Source organism: Danio rerio, chromosome 21, assembly GCF_052040795.2.
Source record: "Danio rerio strain M-AB ecotype USA chromosome 21, GRCz13ab, whole genome shotgun sequence".
Lineage (NCBI taxonomy): Eukaryota > Metazoa > Chordata > Actinopteri > Cypriniformes > Danionidae > Danio > Danio rerio.
In genome coordinates this window covers 48,207,501-48,233,661 of record NC_141041.1, presented here as the reverse complement: position 1 = coordinate 48,233,661, position 26,161 = coordinate 48,207,501, and the positions used below count along the sequence as shown (strand labels likewise).

Below are 26,161 nucleotides of genomic sequence, written 5' to 3'. Positions count from 1 at the left end.
TGTGTGGGTCAGTTCTTCTACTCGGTGACCGCAGAGTGAAGTGGTCAAAGTCAGCGGTTCACCTTGATAAAGATCTGCCATCCCCGCAGGCTGAGAGAACTGGAGCAGATGCTGTGTATAAGTACGGAAAGACACATGGGATTCTTTTCCTCTAAGAATATGCATATGTGTCCCTATATCACACAGAGAGAGTAGATGCTGGCGAAGTGTGCAGTGTTGATCTGAATGTAAAGCAGCTCCTCTGCACTGTTTACAGACAACACTGCTCACAGATAAACAGAAGATCAAGAGCATCTATCTATCTATCTATCTATCTATCTATCTATCTATCTATCTATCTATCTATCTATCTATCTATCTATCTATCTATCTATCTATCTATCTATCTATCTATCTATCTATCTATCTATCTATCCACCCATTTCTATCTATCTATCTATCTATCTATCTATCTATCTATCTATCTATCTATCTATCTATCTATCTATCTATCTATCTATCTATCTATCTATCTATCTATCTATCTATCTATCTATCTATCTATCTATCTATCTATCCACCCATTTCTATCTATCTATCTATCTATCTATCTATCTATCTATCTATCTATCTATCTATCTATCTATCTATCTATCTATCTATCTATCTATCTATCTATCTATCTATCTATCTATCTATCTATCTATCTATCTATCCACCCATTTCTATCTATCTATCTATCTATCTATCTATCTATCTATCTATCTATCTATCTATCTATCTATCTATCTATCTATCTATCTATCTATCTATCTATCTACCCATTTCTATCTATCTATCTATCTATCTATCTATCTATCTATCTATCTATCTATCTATCTATCTATCTATCTATCTATCTATCTATCTATCTATCTATCTATCCATCTATCTTTCTATCTATCTATCTATCTATCTATCTATCTATCTATCTATCTATCTATCTATCTATCTATCTATCTATCTATCTATCTATCTATCTATCTATCTATCTATCTATCTATCTATCTATCTACCCATTTCTATCTATCTATCTATCTATCTATCTATCTATCTATCTATCTATCTATCTATCTATCTATCTATCTATCTATCTATCTATCTATCTATCTATCTATCTATCTATCTATCTATCTATCTATCTATCTATCCACCCATTTCTATCTATCTATCTATCTATCTATCTATCTATCTATCTATCTATCTATCTATCTATCTATCTATCTATCTATCTATCTATCTATCTATCTGTCTGTCTATCTATCTATCTATCTATCTATCTATCTATCTATCTATCTATCTATCTATCTATCTATCTATCTATCTATCTATCTATCTATCTATCTATCTATCTATCTATCTATCTATCTATCCACCCATTTCTATCTATCTATCTATCTATCTATCTATCTATCTATCTATCTATCTATCTATCTATCTATCTATCTACCCATTTCTATCTATCTATCTATCTATCTATCCATCCATCCATCCATCCATCCATCCATCCATCCATCCATCCATCCATCCATCCATCCATCCATCCATCCATCCATCCATCCATCCATCTATCTATCTATCTATCTATCTATCTATCTATCTATCTATCTATCTATCTATCTATCTATCTATCTATCTAGGATCAAGCTGTTATGCTGCTCATTTTGGCCAGGACTTCTGTGAAGGAGATGTTTAATCTCAGAGAGTCTTTTCAGGTTGAATTATATAGGTTAAATAAAAAAATAATATACCTGCTGAAGGTAATGTCATCAACTATGAGGCATATAAAACGTGGAGTAGATGCACAACTGAACACCGGAGTCTCCATAAACTGCCTTCTTCTGAGACCCTTCTCTCCCCATTTTCAGTTTTTCATAGAGATAAGTGCTGTTTTTAATCTGCCACTATGCTGACACACAGGCATTTGTAGCTCCGCCCTGCCTCATTAGCATAAACAGACCTAGGTGAGAAGCAGCAGTCCACCATCAGAGTTTTGACCAGCAACTAAGAGGATTATAAATGTGGAATCTGCCACTATGCTAAAACACAGGTGTTTGTAGCTCCGCCCTCTTTTAAAAAGAGCACAATCTTAGTTGAATTTAAAGCGACAGTCACCAAAATGCACAATTTGAATCAAAAAGGGTCAGTTTCAAAGAGTTATAAAACATTATCTGTGGTATTTTGAGCTGAAACTTCCCACACACACTTTAGGGACATCAGAGATTTTTTTTTACATGGCAATGAGTAATTAATAACAGAATTTTAATTATATTTAAACGATCTCAAAAGAAATAAATAAATCAAATAACGAACTGAAACGGCACTTTTCCTGCTTATCTTTTTTTCCTGGCTGTGTTTGTGTCAGGTGTGTGAATGCAGTGATATTGAGAGCTTTGAGTGTGTGTGTGTGTGTGTAAGTGGTCTTGGCTCCAGGCTAAGTGGCCATTGAAGGTAATGCAGCTCTTATTCCTGCAGGAGGAAAAGCCCGATGTCCACTGAGCTGTGGAGAAACACCTCCTGGAGACGCAGCTCTGCAGGACTCAGCACTTTCCTGACACCCTCCAGGGGTTAAATATACAGCACTGCTGGTCTCTGAAAGCTGAGCAGATGGCCTCATCAAGCCAAATTTCTGTCTGATTCTCACTCAAAAGCTAATGGATGTTTTGGCTTAGGCTTTGTCAACAGCAGGCATTTAAAGGACGCCTATTATGCCCCTTTTTACACAATGTAAAATAAGTCTCTGGTGTCCCTAGAGTCTGTGTGTGTGAAAAAAAAACATGCAGCTCAACTGCTTGTTCAAGCTCTTGTTCTGTCCAGACTGGACTATTGCAACTCTCTACTAGCCGGGCTTCCAGCTAACTATCAAACCTCTTCAGCTGCGTCAGAGCGCAGCAGCACGAGTGGTCTTTAATGAACATAAAAGAGCACATGTCACTCCGCTGCTCATCCATTTGCACTGGCTGCCAGTTGCTGCTCGCATCAAATTCAAAGCTCTGATGTTTGCTTACAAAGCGACTTCTAGCTTTGCTTCTTATCTGCTCTCACTTCTGCAGATGTATGTGCCCTCCAGAAACTTGCGTTCTGTAATTGAACATCGCCTTGTGGTTCCATCTCAAAGAGGGAAGAAATCACTTTCCCGAACTCTCGCATTCAATCTGCCCAGTTGGTGAAATGAACTCCCTAACTGCATCAGAATGGAGTCTTAATTAGTCTTCAAGAAACGACTAAAAACTCAACTATTTAGTCTCCACTTTCCTTTCTAATCTGCAATTGCCTCTCTAGCTCCACCGCTAACTGTACTACAAAAAAAAAAAAAAAAATTACTATTGTTTTGCTTCTTACACTTTACAGACCTGAAACTTGCCTACAGCACTTATTCATTGTTGCTCCTTATAGTTGTGTAAATTGCTTCCTTGTCCTCATTTGTAAGTCGCTTTGGATAAATTTGTCTGCTAAATGACTAAATGTTAATGTAAATAAAAGAAAAATGTATATTTTTGACCAATAAAATGTATTTTTGACAATTGCCGAAATATCCCTGTGCAACATAAAACTGTTTTTGTGATTCAGGATCACATTTACTGTTCTCAAGCGTTCATTGCTGTCTAGTGAAGACAACAGGCTGTTCCGTCCATCATATTTTGCTTTCACAGTTCGTCTGAGACAAGTGACATTAAACTGTAAAGACAACAACAAATCTAAATGACAGAAAGCCCTCTGAGATGTTCATGAGCTCAGGAATAGATATGCCTGAGGCTTATATTAAAGGACAGAAACTGTAGGCAATCCTTGTCTAGAGCAACGGTTTTCTGGGCCAAGCTGATGCCAAACAACTAGCGGCGAGGAAAACCAACTGTGTTGTCAGCTGGGCCAAAAAGCTGCGTGTGAACTGGCCTGATCTCAAGAGGAAATGTAACTTTTTTTGCATTTTGTCAGTTTAGTGGCTACTAGGGATGCCTCGATTCTCAATATAATATTGAACTGTTCGAGACGACCTCCACGGTTCAATACGCGCTTGTGAATTGCGGTTTTCTCGGTTTTGCGTTTAACTAATTTATGTGCATTTTATATCTCCACGAATTGACTGTGCAAGTAAATATCCAATCACCATGCTCTAAAGTTAGGGGGCGCTTGACCATCATTCAACACTTTAACATGGTTCGGGCGTCTATCAAATCTGCGGTGTAAGGACCTTTCGGTTTCGCCGGTAAGTAGAATGCCAATAAAAGAAAAAACGGTGAACAAAAAATAACTGTGCAAGCATTGTTTTACACGTATAACCATGACGGCACATCTGCAGCATCATCACCCAGCAATATCATTGTCTGAAGCAGGATAGCAGAGAAGGTAATAAAGTCCTACAAATAGCAACAATCCCTCGCTGAATCTTTCAAGCAAACAAACCCAACTGGTTCCGAGAGACACATAAAAATAACAAAGGCAGTGTGGGTGTTTATTGCTAAAGATTTGCAGCCATTTTCCGTGATTGGAGATGTGGGCTTCTGTCATCTTATAAAAGCACTCGATCCGCGTTACAGATTACAGTCTCACATTTTTTCAGCACCAAGATAATTAAGATGGTTTATTTATGTTTACTGAAGTACAAATAAGTTTATTTGAAATTGCCAATTTATATTTATTAACTCCACATGTGTGTTTATTTTCAAAGTGTAGGATTTTATGTGTTCCCCAGTTTGTACATGGGCTACCAGCAACTGTGAGATTTCAGTGTTAATATTTTTGTATACAATACACTAGGAACTAGTGTAGTTTTCTTGGCTTTTAAGTAAAACAAAATGAGTATTGCAATAAATAGTTTTTATTTATTTTTTCTTAACCTCTTACTGTTCCTATTGCCTATAGAATAAAAAAAAAGCATGTGTCAAGCCATGAGAACTGAACCGAACTGAAAAACGTCTTAAAAAACTGAGGTATGTATTGAACCGTGGGCTAACTGTATTGTTGCATCCCTAGTGGCTACTTTTAAGAAAATGTACAACTTTTAACGCTTTCATGCACACCGGTTTAATCAGCCTTGGCTGGTCTCTGAAGCGTACAATCACACTGGTGTGATCAGAATGTCCAAAGCGGACATTATCAACTGCTACAATTCACTACAGTTACATTTTGTCGACATGCACTGAGGCACAGAAAGAGGTGTGCAGAGCTTGTCGTAAATCAAACAAATAAGGTTTATTTTAGATTTCAGACATTCAAATACACGTAACTACAAGCAGAACATACCATTCAGGGTTTGTTAAATTTATGCGCATGTCTATGGAGATTCATTCATTCATTTTCTTTCCGGCTTAGTCCCTTTATTAATCCGGGGTCGCCACAGCGGAATGAACCACCAACTAATCCAGCAACTGTTTTGTGCAGCGGAGGCATTTCCAGCTGCAACCCATCTCTGGGAAACATCTATACACACTCATTTTCACTTATACACTACGGAGATGGTATTAGTAATTATTTTTCAATATAACTTGACAATTTGTGCATGTAAGATACACACTGTTTATGTTACTAGAATATTTATTACGGCATATGTTTTACGCAGCGGATGCCCTTCCAGTCGCAACCCAGTATTGGGAAACACCCATACACTCTCACATTCACACACACACACTTATAGACTACAGCTAATTTAGTTAATCGATTTCCCTATAGTGCATGTGTTTGGACTGTGGGGGAAACCGGAACACCCGGAGGAAACACACGCCAACATGGGGAGAACATGCAAACTCCACACGGAAATGCCAACTGACCCAGCCGGGACTCAAACCAGTGACCTTCTTGCTGTGAGGTGACAGTTGTTACCACTGAGCCAACTTTAATAATGGGTGACAATCTAACTAAAAGACGACAAAAAGATGAAGCAAGGATACTGAGAGTGTGTGGCCATTTTTGCTTACCACAACAAGAAACAATATAAGAAAGAACAACAGATGCAGGCAGAGAGAGAGAGAGAGAGAGAGAATATAGCAGTAGAAAAAGTAAGCCATCTGCTGTGTGTGTGCATGTGTGTGAGTGTGTGTGTGTGTGTGTGTGTGTGTGTGTGTGTTTGTTTAGGGATGGGGTCATAACTATATTCACATTAATATTCCACTCTCTATTATCATATTGATGAAAAATTATGCAGTTTTTTTTTTCCTTTCTTCCGTGACAACACTGGTTAGCCAAACCTATGTGAAGCATCCAGAATGTCTCACTGCCATAAGTAACCTTCAGTGCCTTATCAAACAGAATCCCTGTATTAATTCACCTTTTCATATTGCAGGAAACATTATTTTGGGGGGGGGAGCTTGATAGTAATGATAGTTTTTTAAAGTCACACACATCATTTGCTCAGAATTGACAAGGTACAGTAAAAAAACGGTTACTTGTATATGTATATTTTCAACACAAGCTCATCACGAATACGCTCCCAGGTCTATATTTTTAGGGACAGCGAATTACGTAACCAGAGGTATGTCTGCTTGCAGTTTTTGTTTTTGCAAACCCACCGCTGTGTGCACTTTCTGATGGTCTCAAATTTCTCTCAGGCATCCTCTTCTTACATATATCCACCAGAGGGCGCAACATACACTTCAGCTGACCAGGCCAGCTTGCTATCGACTGAGGCCTCGTTTACACTAGTTTTAAAACGGCGTTTTAGAAAGAAAACGATCCGCGTCCACACTAGCGTTTCACCCAATGTTTCTGAACAGCTCTTCGTCCACACCAAATCACTGAAAACGCACATCACGTGACCACACACACACACACACACTCTGGCATGCGCTGCAGCATTTCTACCCAGATGAGAGCTGTGCTCGTCGGACTGTTCATCAAGGATCTCCCGCTGGATCTAATCTCACTTTTTTTGCTAAACGTGATATTTCATGCATCTTGTTGTCTATATCTATCGACATATTCCCCGACTTTAGTCTTTTGAATCAATTACTTGTTCACAGGTAATGTGTTTTGGCTTAGTGCATAGATGAGTTAATAATTAATGGAAGCACGTACATTCTGTATATTGTCTGATTGCTTGCCTTTATTTCCTATAATGTATAAACTTATTGTACGTTATACTTTTATAATGGTCATTATTGATTATTAAAGTTGATATTCAGCAAAAGAGAGGGTATATTTCGTATTTTCAATGAAAAAGAAAGGAGGCAGTGATGTTATAGCCTCCGTTTTGTTATGAATATGCATGCAGTGAAGATGATGCTCATATGCAGCACAACGCCGCAACAATTCTGCTGTCTGTTCAGTTGTTAATATCAAAATGAAAATGACAGTTCCTGATTTCATGTTTTCATTTTATTGTTAAGGTATAGTTAAACCAGGGTTTAGCCAGGGTGATGTGACTGATGTTATAAAGTACACTGTTTCCTTTGAAGAACTACCGACGTGTCCCCGGGAGTCTGTTTTCCATTTCAAACCTGCGAAGTCTGAATTTACAAGGAGAGGATGCAGGACTGAACTGTGTGTGTAGGCTACTTAATATTGAGGAAAAGCCCCAATCAGAGAGGCGAATGTCGGCAGCCCCGCCTCCGTTTTCAGATGTCTCTGTTTCCCTTATCCACACTGAGACGAAGCAGCAGCGTTTTAAAATGAAAACGGCCTCTTTAGCGTTTCCAAAACGCTCCGTTTTCGGCGCTCGATAACTCCGGAGTAGTGTGGATGGATGGCGTAACCGTAGTAAAACTTATGCGTTTTCAAACCAAAACAGGTAAACAGGGCCTTAATTACTGACCGACTGACCCACCCACCGCCTTTCCTAAACCCAACCGATAGTGTTTTCAAAAGCAATCTAGAAAAAGAAAAGCCATCGTGACCACATGATTTCACCACACTTTAAGCCTGCTGTTTATTTATTTATTTATTTTTTGCTTTTGTTTTACCTGGTTTCTGGAACCGGGCAAACTGCTAACATCGGAAAATACAAGGTAAGCGGTCAGCTGGTATCGCTAAAATGAACAGAAGCCATCGGTCATGTCATACCACCCCGTAGTGTCCATTTTAAGGACAAAATGCAGCCTCTGGTTACATAATTTGCAATCTCCAAAAACGTAGACAGGGGTACATATCCACAATGAGGCTGTGTAGCACATTTTGATGTCTAAATGGCTAAGCAACAGTAATAGAAAAGCAGCAACAGCAGAAATGATGGTGATTTATAGTATCGCTGGGGCTTACCGTGCTCGTCCAGTAAAATGTTGTCTGGCTTAATGTCTCTGTGAACACATAAATACAGTTCAGTTAGAACAAATGATCTGTTGACGCACCACTCTAACAATTCATCTGGATACAGCAGAAAACAAGCAAAGCATCACATTAAGCTCTCGGTTGTGAAATGATGAGAAGCTCAAGCCAAAAAAGGCTGTGTCACGAGAGGGAAACAACAAAATGTGGGTCAGGTTGATCTAGAAAATGTGTCCTATACCATTACAGGCCTGCCAGTCACAGTGTGCTTTGAGGAGCACAAGACTGTCAGCTTTTTTCTGTCACGTCAACCGCTGTCAAGGCACTATTGAATTCAGCTGAGCGTGATGAAACCGATAAAGCAGCAGATCACTCCTTTAACATTGGGACTGACATAAATCAGAGGCAAATCCCCCCCCAAAAAAGGAGGATTTAGTTCTGTTGATAACTGGATAATGGCGGATAGACTGATCAGCTGACCGTATGAAAGGAGCAGAGTTTGAGTGAATTAAACATTGAAAAATCCTGCAAACAAAACAGAAATCCTGCCAGCAAAACGGAAAAAAATTAAATAAAAATACAGTGTGAACAAATAAAAAAAATTTAAAAACAGATCAAACCAATGTGAACAAAACAAATATCAAAACAAAATCAGTATGAACAAAACAGAAGTGTAAAAAACAGTGTAAATAAAAAAATTAAATATAAAAAATCTAAAATCTAAATAAAAATCTAGACAAAAACAGTGAACAAAACAACAATCAAACCAAAAAAATAAAATAAATAAATAAAAAAACCTGTGAAACTAAATGAAACAAAACAAGAGAGATGCTAATGGTCTAATCCAATTTAATGATTTATGCTAAGCTAAGCTAAAAGGTCTTAAACAAAACAAAACTAAATAAAACAAAACAAAACAAGAGAGATAATAATGGTCTAATCAAATTCTATGATTTAGGCTAAGCTAAGCTAAAAGGTATCAAACAAAATGAAATGAAATGAAACAAAACAAGAGAGATGCTAACGGTCTAATTCGATTTAAAGATATATGCAAAGCTAAGCTAAAAGGTCTTAAACAAAACAAAACTAAATAAAACAAAACAAAACAAGAGAAATAATAATGGTCTAATCAAATAATATGATTTATGCTATGCTAAGCTAAAAGGTCTCAAACAAAACGAAAATAAATAAAACAAAACAAGAGAGATGCTGATGGTCTAATCTGATTCTATGATTTATGCTAAACTATGCTAAAGCTAAAGCTCTTTTTTCCTAAACAAAAAGCTACGTAATTTTTACTATCAGAATGCTATGTGTGAATAATATCAAATCACTTTTAGGTGGCAGAAATAACAGAAAGCTATGAATATTCATATAATATAAGAAAACAATTACAATGCATTAAAATAACAATGAATTTGGACACACACGCGCACACACACACACGCACATACACACACACACACAACTAATTATAAGAGAGGGGGGGAAAACATGCACTTATTATATTAGTATATGAGGTTCTTTTTAATTTCAGATGTTTCCTTGTGTTTTAGATCCTGTAATATGTAAGAAGCATGAAGATATATGTTCAGACCCAACACAGATACGTCAACTCAATCCTGTTGTGCTAAACAGAATTTACAGACTAAATTTCAGCTATTTAAATGAAAGTATGGAGATACTGTTGACAGTTTTGACACAAGCCAGTAGAGAACACTTCAGATACAGGTGAGGCCAGGTGAGAAATGTCAAGTGTCTAGAGTTTAATTAGCTGACATTTGCACTGTGCTCCTGCATATATCAGCAGCACCTGATAGAGGATGATCATCGTGACAGCTGCTGGACCCATTCCCTCAGCAACAGGCGCCAAGGCAACCTGCCTCCAGCCGGGTCTGTGTGCCTTTCATCTAATGGGCAGCTCGAGGAAATTACCACATTGCTTGCTATTTGAAAATAGCCTGTTTATATTTTTTGCTGAGTAGATGACATTTAAACAAGCATGACCAACTATTGATAAAACAATCCTCTTTTTGCATCGTTTCTGCTTGGCTTTCATTTTATTATGTGCTATTCTTTTATTTCAATACTAGCAGATGTTTAAATTTGCAAGCAAAACACAACAAAACAAAACAAAACAAAACAAAACAAAACAAAACAAAACAAAACAAAACAAAACAAAACAAAACAAAACAAAACAAAACAAAACAAAACAAAACAAATTCATTCATTTTCTTTTTGGCTTAGTCCCTTTATTATTCTGGGGTCGCCACAGTGGAATGAATCGCCAACTTATCCAGCATATGTTTTACGCAGCGGATGCCCTTCCAGCTGCAACCCATCACTGGGAAACATCTATACACACTCATTTCAACACCCACACTTATACACTATGATCAGTTTTAGTATACCCAATTCACCTGTACCGCATGTCTTTGGACTTGTGGTGGAAACCAGAGCACCTGGAGGAAACACAGGGAGAACATGCAAACTCCACACAAAAACACCAACTGACCCAGCCGAGGCTCAAACCAGCGACCTTCTTGCTGTAAGGCTAACGTGCTGTGCCACCGTGCCTAAACAAAACAGAAAATAAAACAAAACAAACAAACAAACAAAAGAAACAAAACAAAAATAAAACAACAAAACAAACAAAAAAACACAAAACAACAAAACAAAACAAAAGAAACAAAACAACAAAACAAAACAAAACAACAAAAACAAAACAACAAAAACAAAACAAAACAAAACAAAACAAAAACAAACAAAAGAAACAAAACAGCAAAACAAAACAAAAAACAAAACAACAAAAACTAAACAAAACAAAAAACTAAACAAACAAAAACAAACAAAAAAGAAACAAAATAAAACAAAACAAAGAAAAAAAGAAACAAAACAAAAAAGGTCTACATTTGCAAACGAAACAGAAGGAAACAAATGGAAACAAAACACAACACAAAACAAAAAAAAACTAAACATATATGTCTTAATGTATACTGTTATGAACAAACAACAATACATTTAATACATTTTTTTGCTGTTTTTGTTTTCGCAAATCCACCACAAGCTGCTGTGTACGCTGTAAATTTCTCTTGCGAGTGCCATTTGTGCCTGCTATTCTCACTTAAATCCACCAGATGCTGCTGTTGACTAGCTGACTTACTGACTGACTGACCCACCCTCCTCTTCCCTAAACCCAACCAATAGTGTTTTCAAAAGCACCGATTGACCCGCCCACCCACTTCCCTTATTTTTGGATTAAAACATAGCTACTGTTTAAAAAAAGTAATCTCGGAGGCCAGCGTGAGTGAGTCCTGCACCCCTCACACACCTGAGCTCTCTCAATGGCAATGTTATTCGACCACCCTGAGAGCAGCGGGCAAACTGATCCACCAGCCTTTTCTTTTGCTTGACTGCTCCGACAACCTATTAGCAGGATCTAATGGCCTCATTACATCACATATCATGATGAGGGCTGTAAACGAGCTGCCCCGCTGGTTACTGGATCCCTGTCCAGATACTGAAGAACAGAGGGACAGCTGAAGCCCGAAACACACACACACACACTCCTTATAACCCCTATTGTGGGTATCTGAGCGTTCTCTATAGTGGAGCTTGATGAAGGGCTGCTTTTCCTGGACAAAGCTGGACATGTGTTGCTGTTTACTTGCTCTTTGTCCAATCAAACTACTTCTTGATAAGTTTTAACTAAGACTTAACTATTTTATGCTATATGCATGAAATAGGCAATTGATTTAATTACGCCACAATTACTTGCATGCATTTTCTCTCATTATGTTATCATGAAATTCAGCCTTTTTGTTATTAGGTTTTTCTTTGGCTTGTATTTATAGGATAAAGTGTGATTTTGGCTTGTGTTTACAGCACTGGGCTCCTGCTGACTTCCCCTCACTAACTGCTGACAGTTTGTCTGTTCTAGTGGTTTCTTTTATACTAATAAATTGGATGTGAAAGACTATTGGCTGTCAGCATGAACTAAAAAGCAGTCAGTGTTAAAAGTGCTTTGGATTTTGTTTGGATTTCATGTTGGCTTTAAATACTGTTTGTGGTTTTAAGTCTGTTGAACACTATATACAGCATCTGTTTATACATTTATGATACGCTGTGGCGAGGCAGTGGCGCAGTAGGTAGTGCTATCGCCTCACAGCAAGAAGGTCGCTGGTTCGAACCTCGGCTCAGTTGGCGTTTCTGTGTGGAGTTTGCATGTTCTCCCTGCCTTCGCGTGGGTTTCCTCCGGGTGCTCCGGTTTCCCCCACAGTCCAAAGACATGTGGTACAGGTGAATTGGGTAGGCTAAATAGTCCGTAGTGTGTGTGTGTTAATGTGTGTGTGGATGTTTCCCAGAGATGGATTGCAGCTGGAAGGGCATCCGCTGCATAAAAAACTGGCTGGATAAGTTGGCGGTTCATTCCGCTGTGGTGACCCCGGATTAATAAAGGGACTAAGCCGACAAGAAAATGAATGATATGCTGTACACAGTTGAAGTCACAATTATTTGACCTCCTGTAAATTACTTTTTCTTTTTATATATTTCCCAAACGATGATTAAGAGAGCAAGGAAATTTTCACAGTATGTCTGATAATATTTTATCTTCTGGAGAAAGTCTTATTTGTTTTATTCTGGCAAGAATAAAAGCAGTTTTTTGTTTTTTTAAAAACCATTTTAAGGTCAAAATAGCCCCTTTAGGCTATATATTTTCTGATTGTCTACAAAACAAACCATCGTTATACACTGACTTATTTACCCTAACTTGCCTAATTTATCTTGTTAAGCCTTTAAATGTCACTTTAAGCTGTATACTAGTATCCTGAAAAATTGCTAGTCAAATATTATGTGCTGTCATCATTAGTGATGCTTAGAAACTATTATGTTTAGAAATGGGTTAAAAAATTCTTCCTTCTGTTAAACAGAAATTGGGAAAAATTATATATATATAAAGGGGGGCCGAAAAAAATCAGGAGGGTTAATAACTCTGACTTAAACTGTGCATTAATACCAACCCAGGCTCATCGAAAATGTGTCCAGGACTACATTTTTTTGAGAACGAACAAATATGTACTCTGGACAACGTTTTCTTGCATTGTTTGTTTTCACAAGTCCACTAAAGGTACACTGCTGTACCCAGGGGTAAGACACTTACAACAGAGTTCGGATCCACATGCAGGTTTATTGGGGATGTCAGGAAAGCAATGGTCAACACGGGTGCAAACAGATGTATGCAGGTAATCCAGAATCGTAGTCAAAATAACAGGCGAGAGGTCGGAAGGCAGGCAGCAGGCAGGGACAAAAAGACAAACTTGGCAAGGGTCAAAACACGGAAAAACAAGACAAGGAAACCACGTTGTAATGTCCCTTACAGTAAACAAGACTTTGCCTGGAGTGAGTGTATGTGCTGCTTAAATAGTGTGTGTAATCAGTCCTTGACAATCCTCCGGTGGTGTGAGTGTACTCAGTCATTCATTCATTAGTTCATTCATTCATTTATTTTTCTTTCGGCTTAGTCCCTTTTATTAATCCGGGGTCGCCATAGCGGAATGAACTGCCCATATAACCAGTCATGCCAGACAAAATGACAATATGAAGGTAAGAAGTCAGCGGTACCACATCGTAGCATTGTTTTTACACATAAAATGTCAACGCTATCTCACTGCGATTCAGAACCTTTTAATTTCCCTGCTGAAAAATCCAGCTTAAACAAGTCTAGGATGGTTGGCTGGTTTTGGCTGGTCGACCAGCCTGGTTTTAGAGGGGTTTTGACCACTTCCATGAACTTTGTTTGAAGTTTATCGGAGCCTTGGAGATTGAGAGAATCCACAGAAAATTTTGCTTGGATGTTACAGAAGACTTAACAGCATTTTAAAATGAACAGTCAAACAAAAAACACACATTATATTCACAATAATGTTTTACTATATCACTTTATTTTGTTGTATTTTAATTTATTAGAATATATGCTATAATATAATATAATATAATATAATATAATATAATATAATATAATATAATATAATATAATATAATATAATATGATAAAATAAAATATAATAAAATATAATATGACATAATATAATATAATATAATATAATAAAAAATAATACAATATAATATAATATAATATAATATGATAAAATAAAATAAAATAAAATATAACAAAATATAATATGACATAATATAGTATATTATAATATAATATAATAAAATAAAAAATTATATAATATAATATGATAAAATAAAATAAAACAAAACAAAATAAAATAAATTAATTTGATTTGAAGGCGACATGGTGGCGCAGTGAGCACGTTCGCCTCACAGCAAGAAGGTTGCTGGTTCGAGCCTCAACTAGGTTAGTTGCCGTTTCTGTGTGGAGTTTGCATGTTCTCCCCGTGTTCGCGTGGGTTTCCTCCAGGTGCTCTGGTTTCCCCCACAAGTCCAAAGACATGGTACAGGTATGATAAAATTGTTCGTAGTGTATGAGTGTGCATGGATGTTTTTCAGTGATGGGTCGCGGCTGGAAGGGCATCTGCTGAGTAGAAAACATATGCTGGATAAGTTGGCGGTTCATTCCGCTGTGGAGACCCCATATTAATAAAGAGACTAAGCCGACAAGAAAATGAATGAATGAATGAATTTGATTTGAAAATGACATTTATTTATTAGCATTTAAAGCTTTTACATTTATATTATTAGAAAATGAGATTTTTGTATGTGAAAAATAAATAAATAAATAAACTAGATTGTTCTGTTAATATGTTCAGTGATATAATTATTAATTAGCCTATTTTATCTTGGGAGAAAATAGTTTTTTTCCGCTAAATAATTAAAAGATTTTAAATCTTTTAAAAAGTTTACCTCTTACTTAAGACCTGCATTCCATGGGTAAACAATTGCTCTAATAGTTCTTGTAACTCAATGTCACTCAAACATCAGTTTAGAAAAATAATCACGTCTAAATGGAACAAACCTTTGTGTTTTAGTGTATATTTTCTATTTCCACCCTTCACATCCTGTTTTGAAGAGCCTCGACTCTTCAGATGTTGTTAATTGAGCATCACTCTAGTGTTAATAATTCAAGTCGCCGTGAGCGTAAAACAGGGTGTATTGTTTTCGTCTCAGAGGCCCAGTAGGAACTCCGTCTCAGGGGAGAGATCTTACATTAGCTGGAGGCTCATAAACATGAAGGGCTTTTATTCATGTACAATATCAGAAAAAGATGGGACGGTGTGGAAAACGTGAACAAAAAAATGACTTTGACTTGTATTTCATTGCAGACAATACAACAGCATATTATTTCATGTGTTTCTTTTTTATTTATTTTTTTAATAAACACGTATTCCAACTTTAGTTATTGCAACACATTTCAAAAAAAGTTGGACCAGTAAGGCATTTACCACTTTGTAGTGTTGCCGTTCCATTTCACAACACTTAAAAGACGTTTAGGGACTGAAGACACCAAGTGATGAAGTGTTTCTGATGGAATTTTGTCCCATTCTTCCTGCAAACAAATCTAAGGGGTGCAACAGTACGGGGTCTTCGTTGTCACATTTTGCACTTCAAAATGCACTACACATTGTCTATTGGAGATGGGTCGGGACTGCAGGCAGGCCAGTTAAGTACCTGTATCCTCTTCGTCCGCTCCCAGGACTTTGTAAAGTGTGCAGAATGTGGTTTTATGCTGGAAAATAAGGCAACATATTGTGCTCCAAAATCTCTATGTACTTTTCAGCATTAATGGAGCATCACGGAAGTGCAAGTTACCTTTGCTAAGGGCACTGACACAGCCTCATACCATGACACATCCTGGCTTTTGGACTTGTTGCTGGATGATCCTTTTCTTCTTTGTACCAGAGCACACGGCATCCAATTCTCCCAAATAACACCTGGAATACTGATTCGTCTGACCACAGTACATGTTTCCTCTGTGATGGTCCCACCCAGATGCCTCAGAGAAGCCAACCGCTCTTCTGGACACTGTTAACATAGGGCTTCCTTTTGGCACAGTACACTTTTCACTGGCATTTGTGGATGTAACTAAGCATTGTGGTACTTGACAAAGGTTTGCCAAAGTAGTCCTGAGCCCATGTGGTAATCTGGCTTATAGATAAATGAGGATTTTTGATGTAGTGCCCCCTAAGGGATCGGAGATCACGATTGTTCAGCTTAGGTTTGCACCTTTGTCCTTTACACACTGAAATTCCTCAAGACTCCTCAAATCTTTTAATGATGTTCTGCACTGTTGAAGGTGAAATATCCAGATGTCTTCCTCTCTTTCTTTGAGGAACAGTGTTTTTATACATTTTAATAATTATGTCATATATTTGTTGGCAAACTGCAGATCCTCTGCCCATCTTTGCTCCTAAAGGACTAGATCAGGGGTGGCCAACCCTGTTCCTGGAGAGCCACCTTTCTGCAGATTTTAGTTGCAATATCAAACACACCTGCCTGTAATTATCACATGTTCAGGTCCTAATTATTTGGTTCGGGTGTGTTTGATATGGGTAGCAACTAGGGGTGTCACGATTTCGATTTTTAATCGAAATTGATCGAAATTTAAGCTCAATTTCGATTATCGAATCAAAAAATAGAATTGTCGATGCTGCCACGCCCCCATGTATCGTCAGCTTGGCTTGCCAAGCGGGAAAAAAACAGGCTTGTTGAAGTGCTTGTTAAACTGCAGAAGCAGGAGACCCGTCCACAGAACTTAAACCCTCTCCTCTTTCAATGAAGTCGCCGGTGTGGAAGCATTTTGGATTTCCAGTGAGTTATGTTGACAACGTTCGTGTTGTCGACAAAAAAACACAGTTTTGCAAGCTCTGCTATGTACGTATTACGTACGGTTCGTCCGATAGACAACACCGGCATCGCAATCCTCCGCCCGCCCCCGTTGCAAATCCGCTCGCGAAAAGTACACACTCAGGCCCTGTTTACACTGTCTTTGTTTTTAAATGGCATTTTAGAACGACAACGATTTGACATCCACAGTGGCGTGTAGCATTTCTGAGCAGCCCTCCTTCCTCTCTACCTCTGAAAATGCACATCACGTGACCACACAGACACAGACGCACACACAGCCATGCGCTCGAGACAGCGGGTCCAGGCAGTCAGAGGACTGCTTCAATCTTTCACTCACTTGTACTTAGTCATTTTAGCGAACACCTCAGGTACTGTTGGCTGGTTCCTGTTGGTTGTGCCTCTTTTTTACAGACGCCATTATAACGACACAGATCACTGCCTATTCACGAGTCCCGCAGAAAAAGTAATTGACAGGTGGTAATTATGTGTGTATCTTGCCTTTATTCATTTACTGTATGATTTGTTTATGGGTAAAACAAAGACCATGCAGGTCAGGTAGTTTAAACGGTAGGCTACAAATAATTAATTGGTCATTAATTAATTATTCATAATCGAAAATCGAATCGTGCCTTTAAAATCGAAAATGTAATCGAATCGAGGATTTGGAGGATCGTGACACCCTTAGTAGCAACTGAAATCTGCAGGAAGGTGGCTCTCCAGGAACAAGGTTGGCCACCCCTGCACTAGATCTTTCTTGGAATCTGCTTTTGTACCAAATCATAATTACAATCACCTGTTGACATCACCTGTTTCACACCACATCAATATTTAACCAGTTTACCTGATTACAAGCCCTAAATTGCTCCCGTCCCGACTTTTTTTTGGAGTGTGTTGCATGTCTTCAGGTCAGGTAAGGATGTATATTTACAAATGAAATGAAGTTGACCGGACAGAACATGAAACATTTTGTGTTCGTATTGTCTGCAATAAAATACAAGACTGGCATTTCTATACTTGTGGGGGTGTGTGGTCCTCACATTGGGGTTTACAGGGACACTTCATAGGCGTAATGTGTTTTTTACAAAAAAAACTGCTTATTATACGGCCCTACACCACCCCTATCCTAAAACCACCATAATAGAGTACAATTCCCTGCTGAAAAATCCAGCTTAAACTAGCCTAGGCTGGCTGGCTGGTCTTAGTTGGTTGACCAGCCTGGTTTTAGAGGGGTTTTGGCCATTTCCAGGCTGATTTCCAACCATTTCCAGCCTGGTCTTAGCAGGTCAGGCTGGAAAATGACCAGCTAAATCCAGCTAAAACCAGCTTGACCAGCCTGGTTTAAGCTGGACATAGCTGGTTTTGGCTGGGCTCCCAGGCTGGCTAGGCTGGTCAAGCTATTGTTAGCTGGTCATCTCCCAGCCTGACCAGCTAAGACCTGGCTGGAAATGGCTGGAAACGGCCAAAACCCCTCTAAAACCAGCCTGGTCGACCAGCTTAAACCAGCCAACCAGCCAAGGCAGGTTTAAGCTGTTTTTTTAGTAGGGTTAGGTCAGGCCCATGTCATTACACACACAAAAAAAAGAAACATCCTTGTAAACCACCAAAGCCAGTACACACACAAATATATACTGAGAACAGTCTGAACAAGGTCCACCAAGGTCCATCTGCTTATCACTAGAACATCGACTGCATGCATACAAAGCGCAGTCCTCAGGCTAAAACTGTCAGAGAAATAAATCCTGCATCCAGAACTGTGTAGAACAGAGATGAAGTAATCTCCTGAAGTCCTCTAAAGCGTTTTATAGCTGTTGACGAATTCCTACTCTCTGCGTCAATGAAGTCTTTCATTTGTCCTGATTATCTTTCCACTCGTGCTTCTGTCTGGGATGGTACAACAGCTCATTTGTACACAGCTCTATGTTTATTTGTTTCCGGTTTTAAAAAGCTGGGTTCTGAATATTCTGTTCATGTTGTAATATGCAATTATTGCACAAAAAAAAAAAAATTTAAATAAATAAATATATATATATATATATATATATATATATATATATATATATATATATATATATATATATATATATATATACATACATACAAATTTTGGGTTCAACTGTATATTAAACATTTCTATTAATATATATATATATATATATATATATATATATATATATATATATATATATATATATATATATATATATATATATATATATTAATAGAAATGTTTAATATACAGTTGAACGCAAAATTTGTACACTATAGTAAATATTTCTCAGGTGGTGTTTAATGGAAGGTGGCACGATGGCTAGAAGGTCACTGATTCGAGTCCCAGCTGGGTCATTTGTCATTTCTGTGTGTTGGCGTGGGTTTCCTCCGAGTGCTCTGTTTTCCCCCAGTCCAAACACATATAGGTAAATTGAATAAGCTAAATTGGCAGTAGTGTATGAGTGTGTATGAATGAGTGTGTATGGGTGTTTCCCAGTACTGGGTTGCGGCTGGTATGGCATCGTCTCTGTGTAAAACATATGCTGGAATAGTTGTCGGTTCTTTCCACTGTGATGACCTCTGATAAATAAGGGACTAAGCCGAAGGAAAATTAATAAATGAATGTTTAATGGAGCAAGGGTATTTTAACAGTATTCTCCCTCTATATTTTTATTTTGGATAAAAGTCTTATTTTTTTTTAGAGAAAATCAGTTTTTAAAAATTCTAAAACAATGTTTTAAGGATGATATTATTAGCACCTTTAAGAAATTGTATTCAGTCAACTTTCTAATGTATGTAATGGCATGTTTTGACCATAAAAGCCTTACTTCTTAAATTTGATACCTCAACAAAAAAGGAATATGCACATTTTTGGCGGTAAACTAGTAAACTAATAAATAATGATTGTGATTGTAATGTATAACTAATGAAAAAACCTCATGTAAAATATAAAAATAAAGACAGGCCTTATTCTTTTACACACCCTGAAGACTTAAAGAACCACACAAACTCTACTACAACAAAGTTATTTAGCAACTTATTGGCAATTTATATATAAAGACATGATGTCATCTGACAAACAAATTGTTAATTGACTTGAGCAAACCAGGAAACATAACGAACAGTATATTCCTACTTACTATAGTAATTTATAGTGTTTTTTCAACCCAGGCTCATTCTGAAAACGTACCACTATTTGCATTTCTGGAGAGCGCCAAATACATACAGTACAAGGAGCTACTTTTTTTGCATTTTCAGTTTTTGCGAATCTGCCAGAGGCCGCTGTTTACGCTTTTTGAGATCTCAAACTTCTCTCGTGAGTGCCATTCGTGCCTGCTTTTCTGGAGTAAATCCACCAGAGGTCGCTGTCGACTGATTCACTGACTGACTGACCAACGCAATCTCACGGCAATTCGTAACTTTTTGATTTAGTGGCTAATTTGTATGAATTCGTACGATCTAATTCGTACAATTTAGTATGATTTGCTCATCAACCAATGACGGTTGGGTTTAGGGGTGGGGTTAGGTGCCACGCCTCCTTTTTAAAATCATACATTTTTGAATTCGTACTTTCTAATTCATACAATTTAGTACGATTTGCTCATCAACCAATGACGGTTGGGTTTAGGGGTGTGGTTAGTTGCCACGCCTCCTTTTTAAAATCCTACATTTTCGTACGAATGAACTTAAATTTGTATGAATTATCCACTAAACTGACAAAACGTAAAATACTTACCTGTCCCCGTGAGATCAAGCTGCACATACACACTCTGATTTATCTTACATCTTGTATAAATGTATAACAGCTGCTCATTAATGTGCTTGCGTGATTGTTCATGCGTATTGCGTCTTCCTGCAGTCATTACCTGTGGATGATGCGTTTGTTGCGCAGATAGTGCAAAGCCAGAGCGATTTCACACACGTAGTGTTTGACGGTGCTCTCCGTAAAGTGAACGTTCTGCTGTAGATGATAGCGCAGATCTCCTCCCAGCAGCAGGTCTACAACCATGAACATGTCCTCCTCATCTTGAAACGAGTACCTGCAATAGACAGATATTTTTCAAATTCAGCACTCCTTTTGTATATTTTTAAATAATCATGTATGGGTTGTTGATGTGACGTGGCAATTTTCACTGTCACATGACAAAAATGAATAAAAGGAGTATCGTCATCATTTAAGATGCAGTAAATCTTTGTCTTCAATGAAACTCTTGTTCTAAAAACTTGTTTTGTTTTTAAATGTTTTAAAGATGCCGTATGTAAATTTGACACCCGGTGGATGAACTAGTTATTGCACACTCCTGATTCAAAACACATGCAAGCGCAGGTTGCCAGATTGACGCATCAACAGAAGTGTGCCTGACTATCGAGCCTAAAGGCTGATTTAAAGCTGATTTAGGTCGCGTTCTATGTAAAAGCAACAGCACACAACAGAAGGAATATTTTCCATATTAAAAGGAGTTTTTGTCAAAACACCTGAAATTAATATTTTAGAAACGGCTTCTGTTTCTAATAGGTAAACAACGGAAAACTGACAATGATCACCTCAGGTACAAATGCTGATAATGTGAGTTTGAATGCCATTTTACATTACATTTATAGCCATACAACTGAAAGCAGCAGCAGAAAGTTCACCTCAGATCTTGAAAATAAATAAATTATTTGAAATTTAACTTTAGAGTTGAGACTCTAGTGCAAACCAACACATATAAGTGATTCAGCGTCTATATTTAATATGGTTAAAGAGGTTTAATATATATTATTTAGATTGTAAACCTTACCATTTCGTTAGAGTGCACTATTCTGTGCTTCTGAATGGCTTAATTTAAATTTCTGTCGTGTTTCGTCTGCAAACAGCCCAATTGCTTATAACTGTGTATCTCCTTACGTAGCGTGTCGTTAGGACATGCGGTTATAATGTAACCTGCTCACCAAGTGTTTATGTTCGTTATGTTTATATTATTTGCTAACTAATAACCACCTCATGTGGAACTCTGAATCTGCATCTCATCTGCTACTGTCCACCAGAGGTCGCATTTTAGTCACGGACGCATTAGGAATCTTTCTGACTGAATCAGATGAAGTACGCTGTTTTCCAAAAAGCCAACCCGGGTTGCAGTAATATAATTGGCAAAACTGGCACTGGTTAAAGAGACCAAAACAAAGACAGATAACTTAACCTGTTGTCATGACAATATGTATTAAAGTTGATACAAAGTAAAGTAAAAGTTGCACTTCGATTATCTTCAATGCATGCAAATACTGTAAAGCAAAGTGCACCTGTACAGCTGCTCATTAATGTAAATATCTACTGAGCCAATCACGTGGCAGTAACTTGATTCTTATTGGGCCGAAATGTGATCTAAGTGACTTTGACGGTGGAATGATTGTTGGTGGCAGACGAGGTGGTTTGAGTATCTCGCAAACAGCTGATCTGGGATTTTCATAAACTGTAAACAGTCTCGAGTTTACAGCAAATGCAGAAACACACACACACACACACACACACACACACACACACACACACACACACACACACACACAAACAGACACACACAGACACACACACACACACACACACACACACACACACACACACACAGACACACACACACACACACACACACACACACAGACACACACACACACACACACACACACAGACACACACACACACACAGACACACACACATACACACACACACACAGACACAGACACACACACACACACAACATATCATGATTGACAGTTTTGTTGCCGAAAATGACTTGATAATAAGGCTGAATATGTTTAACCTGACTGTTGAAGGATAACAGAAATCGGCAGGTTACAATAATGCTATTGTGAGGAGCCAAGGAACACATAGATCAGGGGTGTCGAATCTCGGTCCTGGAGGGCCGATGTTCTGCAAATTTTAGCTCCAACTTGCTTCAACACACCTGCAAGGATGTTTCTAGAAAACCTAGTAAAAGCTTGATTAGCTAGCCGAGGTGTGTCTGATTGGGGTTGGAAAGTAAACTTTGCAGGACACTGGCCCTCCAGGACCGAGATTGGACATGCCTGGCCTAGTAAGAGCTTGATTAGCTAACCCAGCTGTGTCTGATTTGAGTTGGAACTAAACTTTGCATGACAACAGCCCTCCAGGACCGAGTCTGGACATCCCTGACATGGATAGTAGACTTTCATTACGTTGCTTGTTGGTTGTCTCAGCAAGAAGGTCGCTGGTTCGAATCAGTTCTTCCCATGTTGGCGTGGGTTTCCTTTGGGTGCTACGTTTTTCCCCACAGTCCAAACACATGCGCTACAGCGGAATTAGGTAAACTACATTGGTTGTAGTGGGAATGCGAGAGTGTATGGGTGTTTCCCAGAACTGGGATGCGATTGGTAAGGCAACCACTGAAAACATATGCCAAAATAGTTGGTGGTTCAATCCGCTGTAGCAAACCCTAATAAATAAGGGACTTAGCAAAAGGAAAATGAATGAATGAATGAACGAATGTGTGATTGTTTTGGATGACAAAAACAGGAGTTCACAGATCCATCCTTGTCTTTGTAGTTTAGATTGGCGGTGGTGAAATGATTGGTGTATACTTTCTTCCAACTGTATATTATTATACTATATACTAGTGTATATTTTACTTATTTTGGTTTATTATTTATTAAGTCTGCTAGTTAGCTAGGAAAGTAATATCCCACAGGCGGGTCTGCGCTTGTGCCCTCAGTATACCATCCATCAGTCAATGCCTGACACACTCAGGTCTACATCAGCAAGCACTCATCTTATTCCCATTTGCAAAGCCATTCAGCAAACCAGCATTGATTTTACATACTTGCTGCCTGTTGATGTGCCCTGCCCTTTATATCTACTGGCTGACAGAGCTCTCTCAGCATTGCTACATAAACTAAAGACAGATTTGTGTCATGTCATGTGATGAAACCTAAGGAAAATATGCGCATGCATTAACAATCTCAAACAAGCAGCTGTTCGGTAAAAAATGAAATCAGCTTTTGCCATCAAAGAGACATTTCCGGTGACCTCAAGTGATGAAAAATGTGTTAAAGTGTATTAGATTCAGTGGTTGTTCTCTGGAAATAACATACTTTGAAATGTCATGATTGACCAATCAGAATCAAGCATTTCAGAGAGCCGTGAACTAATTCTAATTATACAACAGTTCTGTGAGGATCTTGAATCTGATTGGCTGATAGCCATGATATGTTTAGGTAATATCAGCATCCATACAGCCTCTTTACCCTTTGTGCATTACTTTGCCCAAATACAGCCAGCAACAAGCAGACACTACAGTTTGACAAATATTACTGCTGTTAGACAACCAAATGTACTTTTGAGGCTTTTTTTAGTGGATAATGTAGTTGTTTAGATTGCAACTATGCAGTTTGTTTGTAAGGATAGTGCCTATTTTAAAATATTTACAATTTCCAAAAGCTCGTCGGCGGTGGTTGACGTTGTCTATCCACAAGATGGCGCCAGATGGCATAATAAGCCCTTGCTCAGTGTGTTCTCTTGAGCGTGAATTAAAAAGCTGAAAAACAGAAGCCTCTTGGTTTTTAAGGTGGACCAGATAGAGTCAATAAGAAGCTGCGAATAAGAAGCTGGATTCAGCCTTGCCCTCCTTATCGCAAACACAACAGCAGTCTGGTGAGAAATCTCTGTAGACGGATGGCATTTCATGTCACGTTCAGCCTTATAGTCTTAAAATTCGAGCAAAATTTGCTGTCATCACCTTAAGGGGCTCACACACCAGAAGCGCCGCTTCACATTACGCTATAGAGAGTCATTCAAATACTAGCTCTAAAGTGACGTTGGTGAATTAGTAACGGCTTCTGCTGTTCTGACGTCAGCTGCAGATGTGTATGAATGGCGGAAGAAAGTAGTTCCTAATACAAAAGGGTTTTTAGACTCTCTGTGTTTGATTTTCTTTTTTATGTACAAGATTGTGCCGTTGAACTGTTGTATAAACGCAATATCACACTCGTAGCAGTGTGCTATGGCAGTATATCAGCACTGGTGGGGCGCTAAGGCACTCGGCCTGTGGCCTTGTGCCAACGCACACCTCCCACCAGTGCTGATATACAGCCATAGCACACTGCTACTCGTGTGATCTTGCTCATATAACATGCAAGTGTCAGAAAATATTACATTCACTTAACCCACAACTCCATTATTTCTGTAGTAAGAACTCTTCTGATGCTAAAATGCACTTCTTTTTTCCTCGGGATCTACTTAATATTCATGAAGGCCAGCAGACATCCGGGCCGCTGAAGTGAAAGTGCTCAATGCAGGAGACTGGTATCTCTTCATAAGCATCATGCTGTACTGTGATCTTAAAGCACAGTCTGAGAAATGGCCATCTGTCAGAGATGAGACTGAACGCATGTGGACACAAATAGAGCACAGCCTGGGGCTCTATAAGCAACACAACAAGATGCAGATGTTCTTGTATCATTACTGAACGTTTCAGGAGACCTGCATGAGTCATCTGAACATACTAAATCAAACGTCATACTGAAATACGCTGCATTTGGATGGGAACTATCTCAGAACAAGAGCATTTCTGATCCTTGAGGTACACCAACAGTACATATTTCAATTGGACTCATATCTGACCCATTAGTTTCAGGTTTTAGAGTCTCTTCTAATGTTTTGATGAGTTCATAGAGGTGTGTTTAATAACGAATCTCAGATGCAGAAAAGCTACTTCATGCTTTTATGACTTCTATGCTGGATTACTGTAATGCTTTGTTCGCTGCTACCCAGCATCCTCTATTAACAAACTTCAGCTAGTACAAAACGCAGCTGCCAGAGTTCTTTCCAGGTCTAGAAAAAATGACCATATCACTTCAATTTTATCTGGCTGCTATTTACGTTTCGTATAGATTTTAAAATATTGCTTCTTACCTATAAAGCGTTAAATTAGAGGTGTGAACCTATACTGGTCTCACGGTTCGGTTATGATTATCATGCCATCGATTCAGTTCACTTTAATATCTCAGTGTATCACGGTGCATTGACGATGCTTTCCATACACAGTCAGTGTTATATTTTGGGTGGAGGCTATAACAAGTTGTATAAACACACACACACACACACACACACACACACACACACACACACACACACACACA

At 38.3% G+C, this 26,161-nt stretch overlaps 1 protein-coding gene across 2 annotated transcripts in view; it reads right to left on the bottom strand.

Annotated features, from left to right (window-relative positions):
* The window catches only part of stk32a (serine/threonine kinase 32A), a 73,949-nt gene that overhangs the window by 19,465 nt on the left and 28,323 nt on the right, over positions 1-26,161 (bottom strand). For both annotated transcript variants that reach the window (XM_087301947.1, XM_087301948.1), the window contains 2 exons: positions 20,880-21,053; positions 8,209-8,246 (listed from right to left, as the gene is read on the bottom strand). In XM_087301947.1, coding sequence (XP_087158073.1) covers positions 8,209-8,246; positions 20,880-21,053 — 212 coding nt within the window. The remainder of the gene's footprint in view (positions 1-8,208; positions 8,247-20,879; positions 21,054-26,161) is intronic.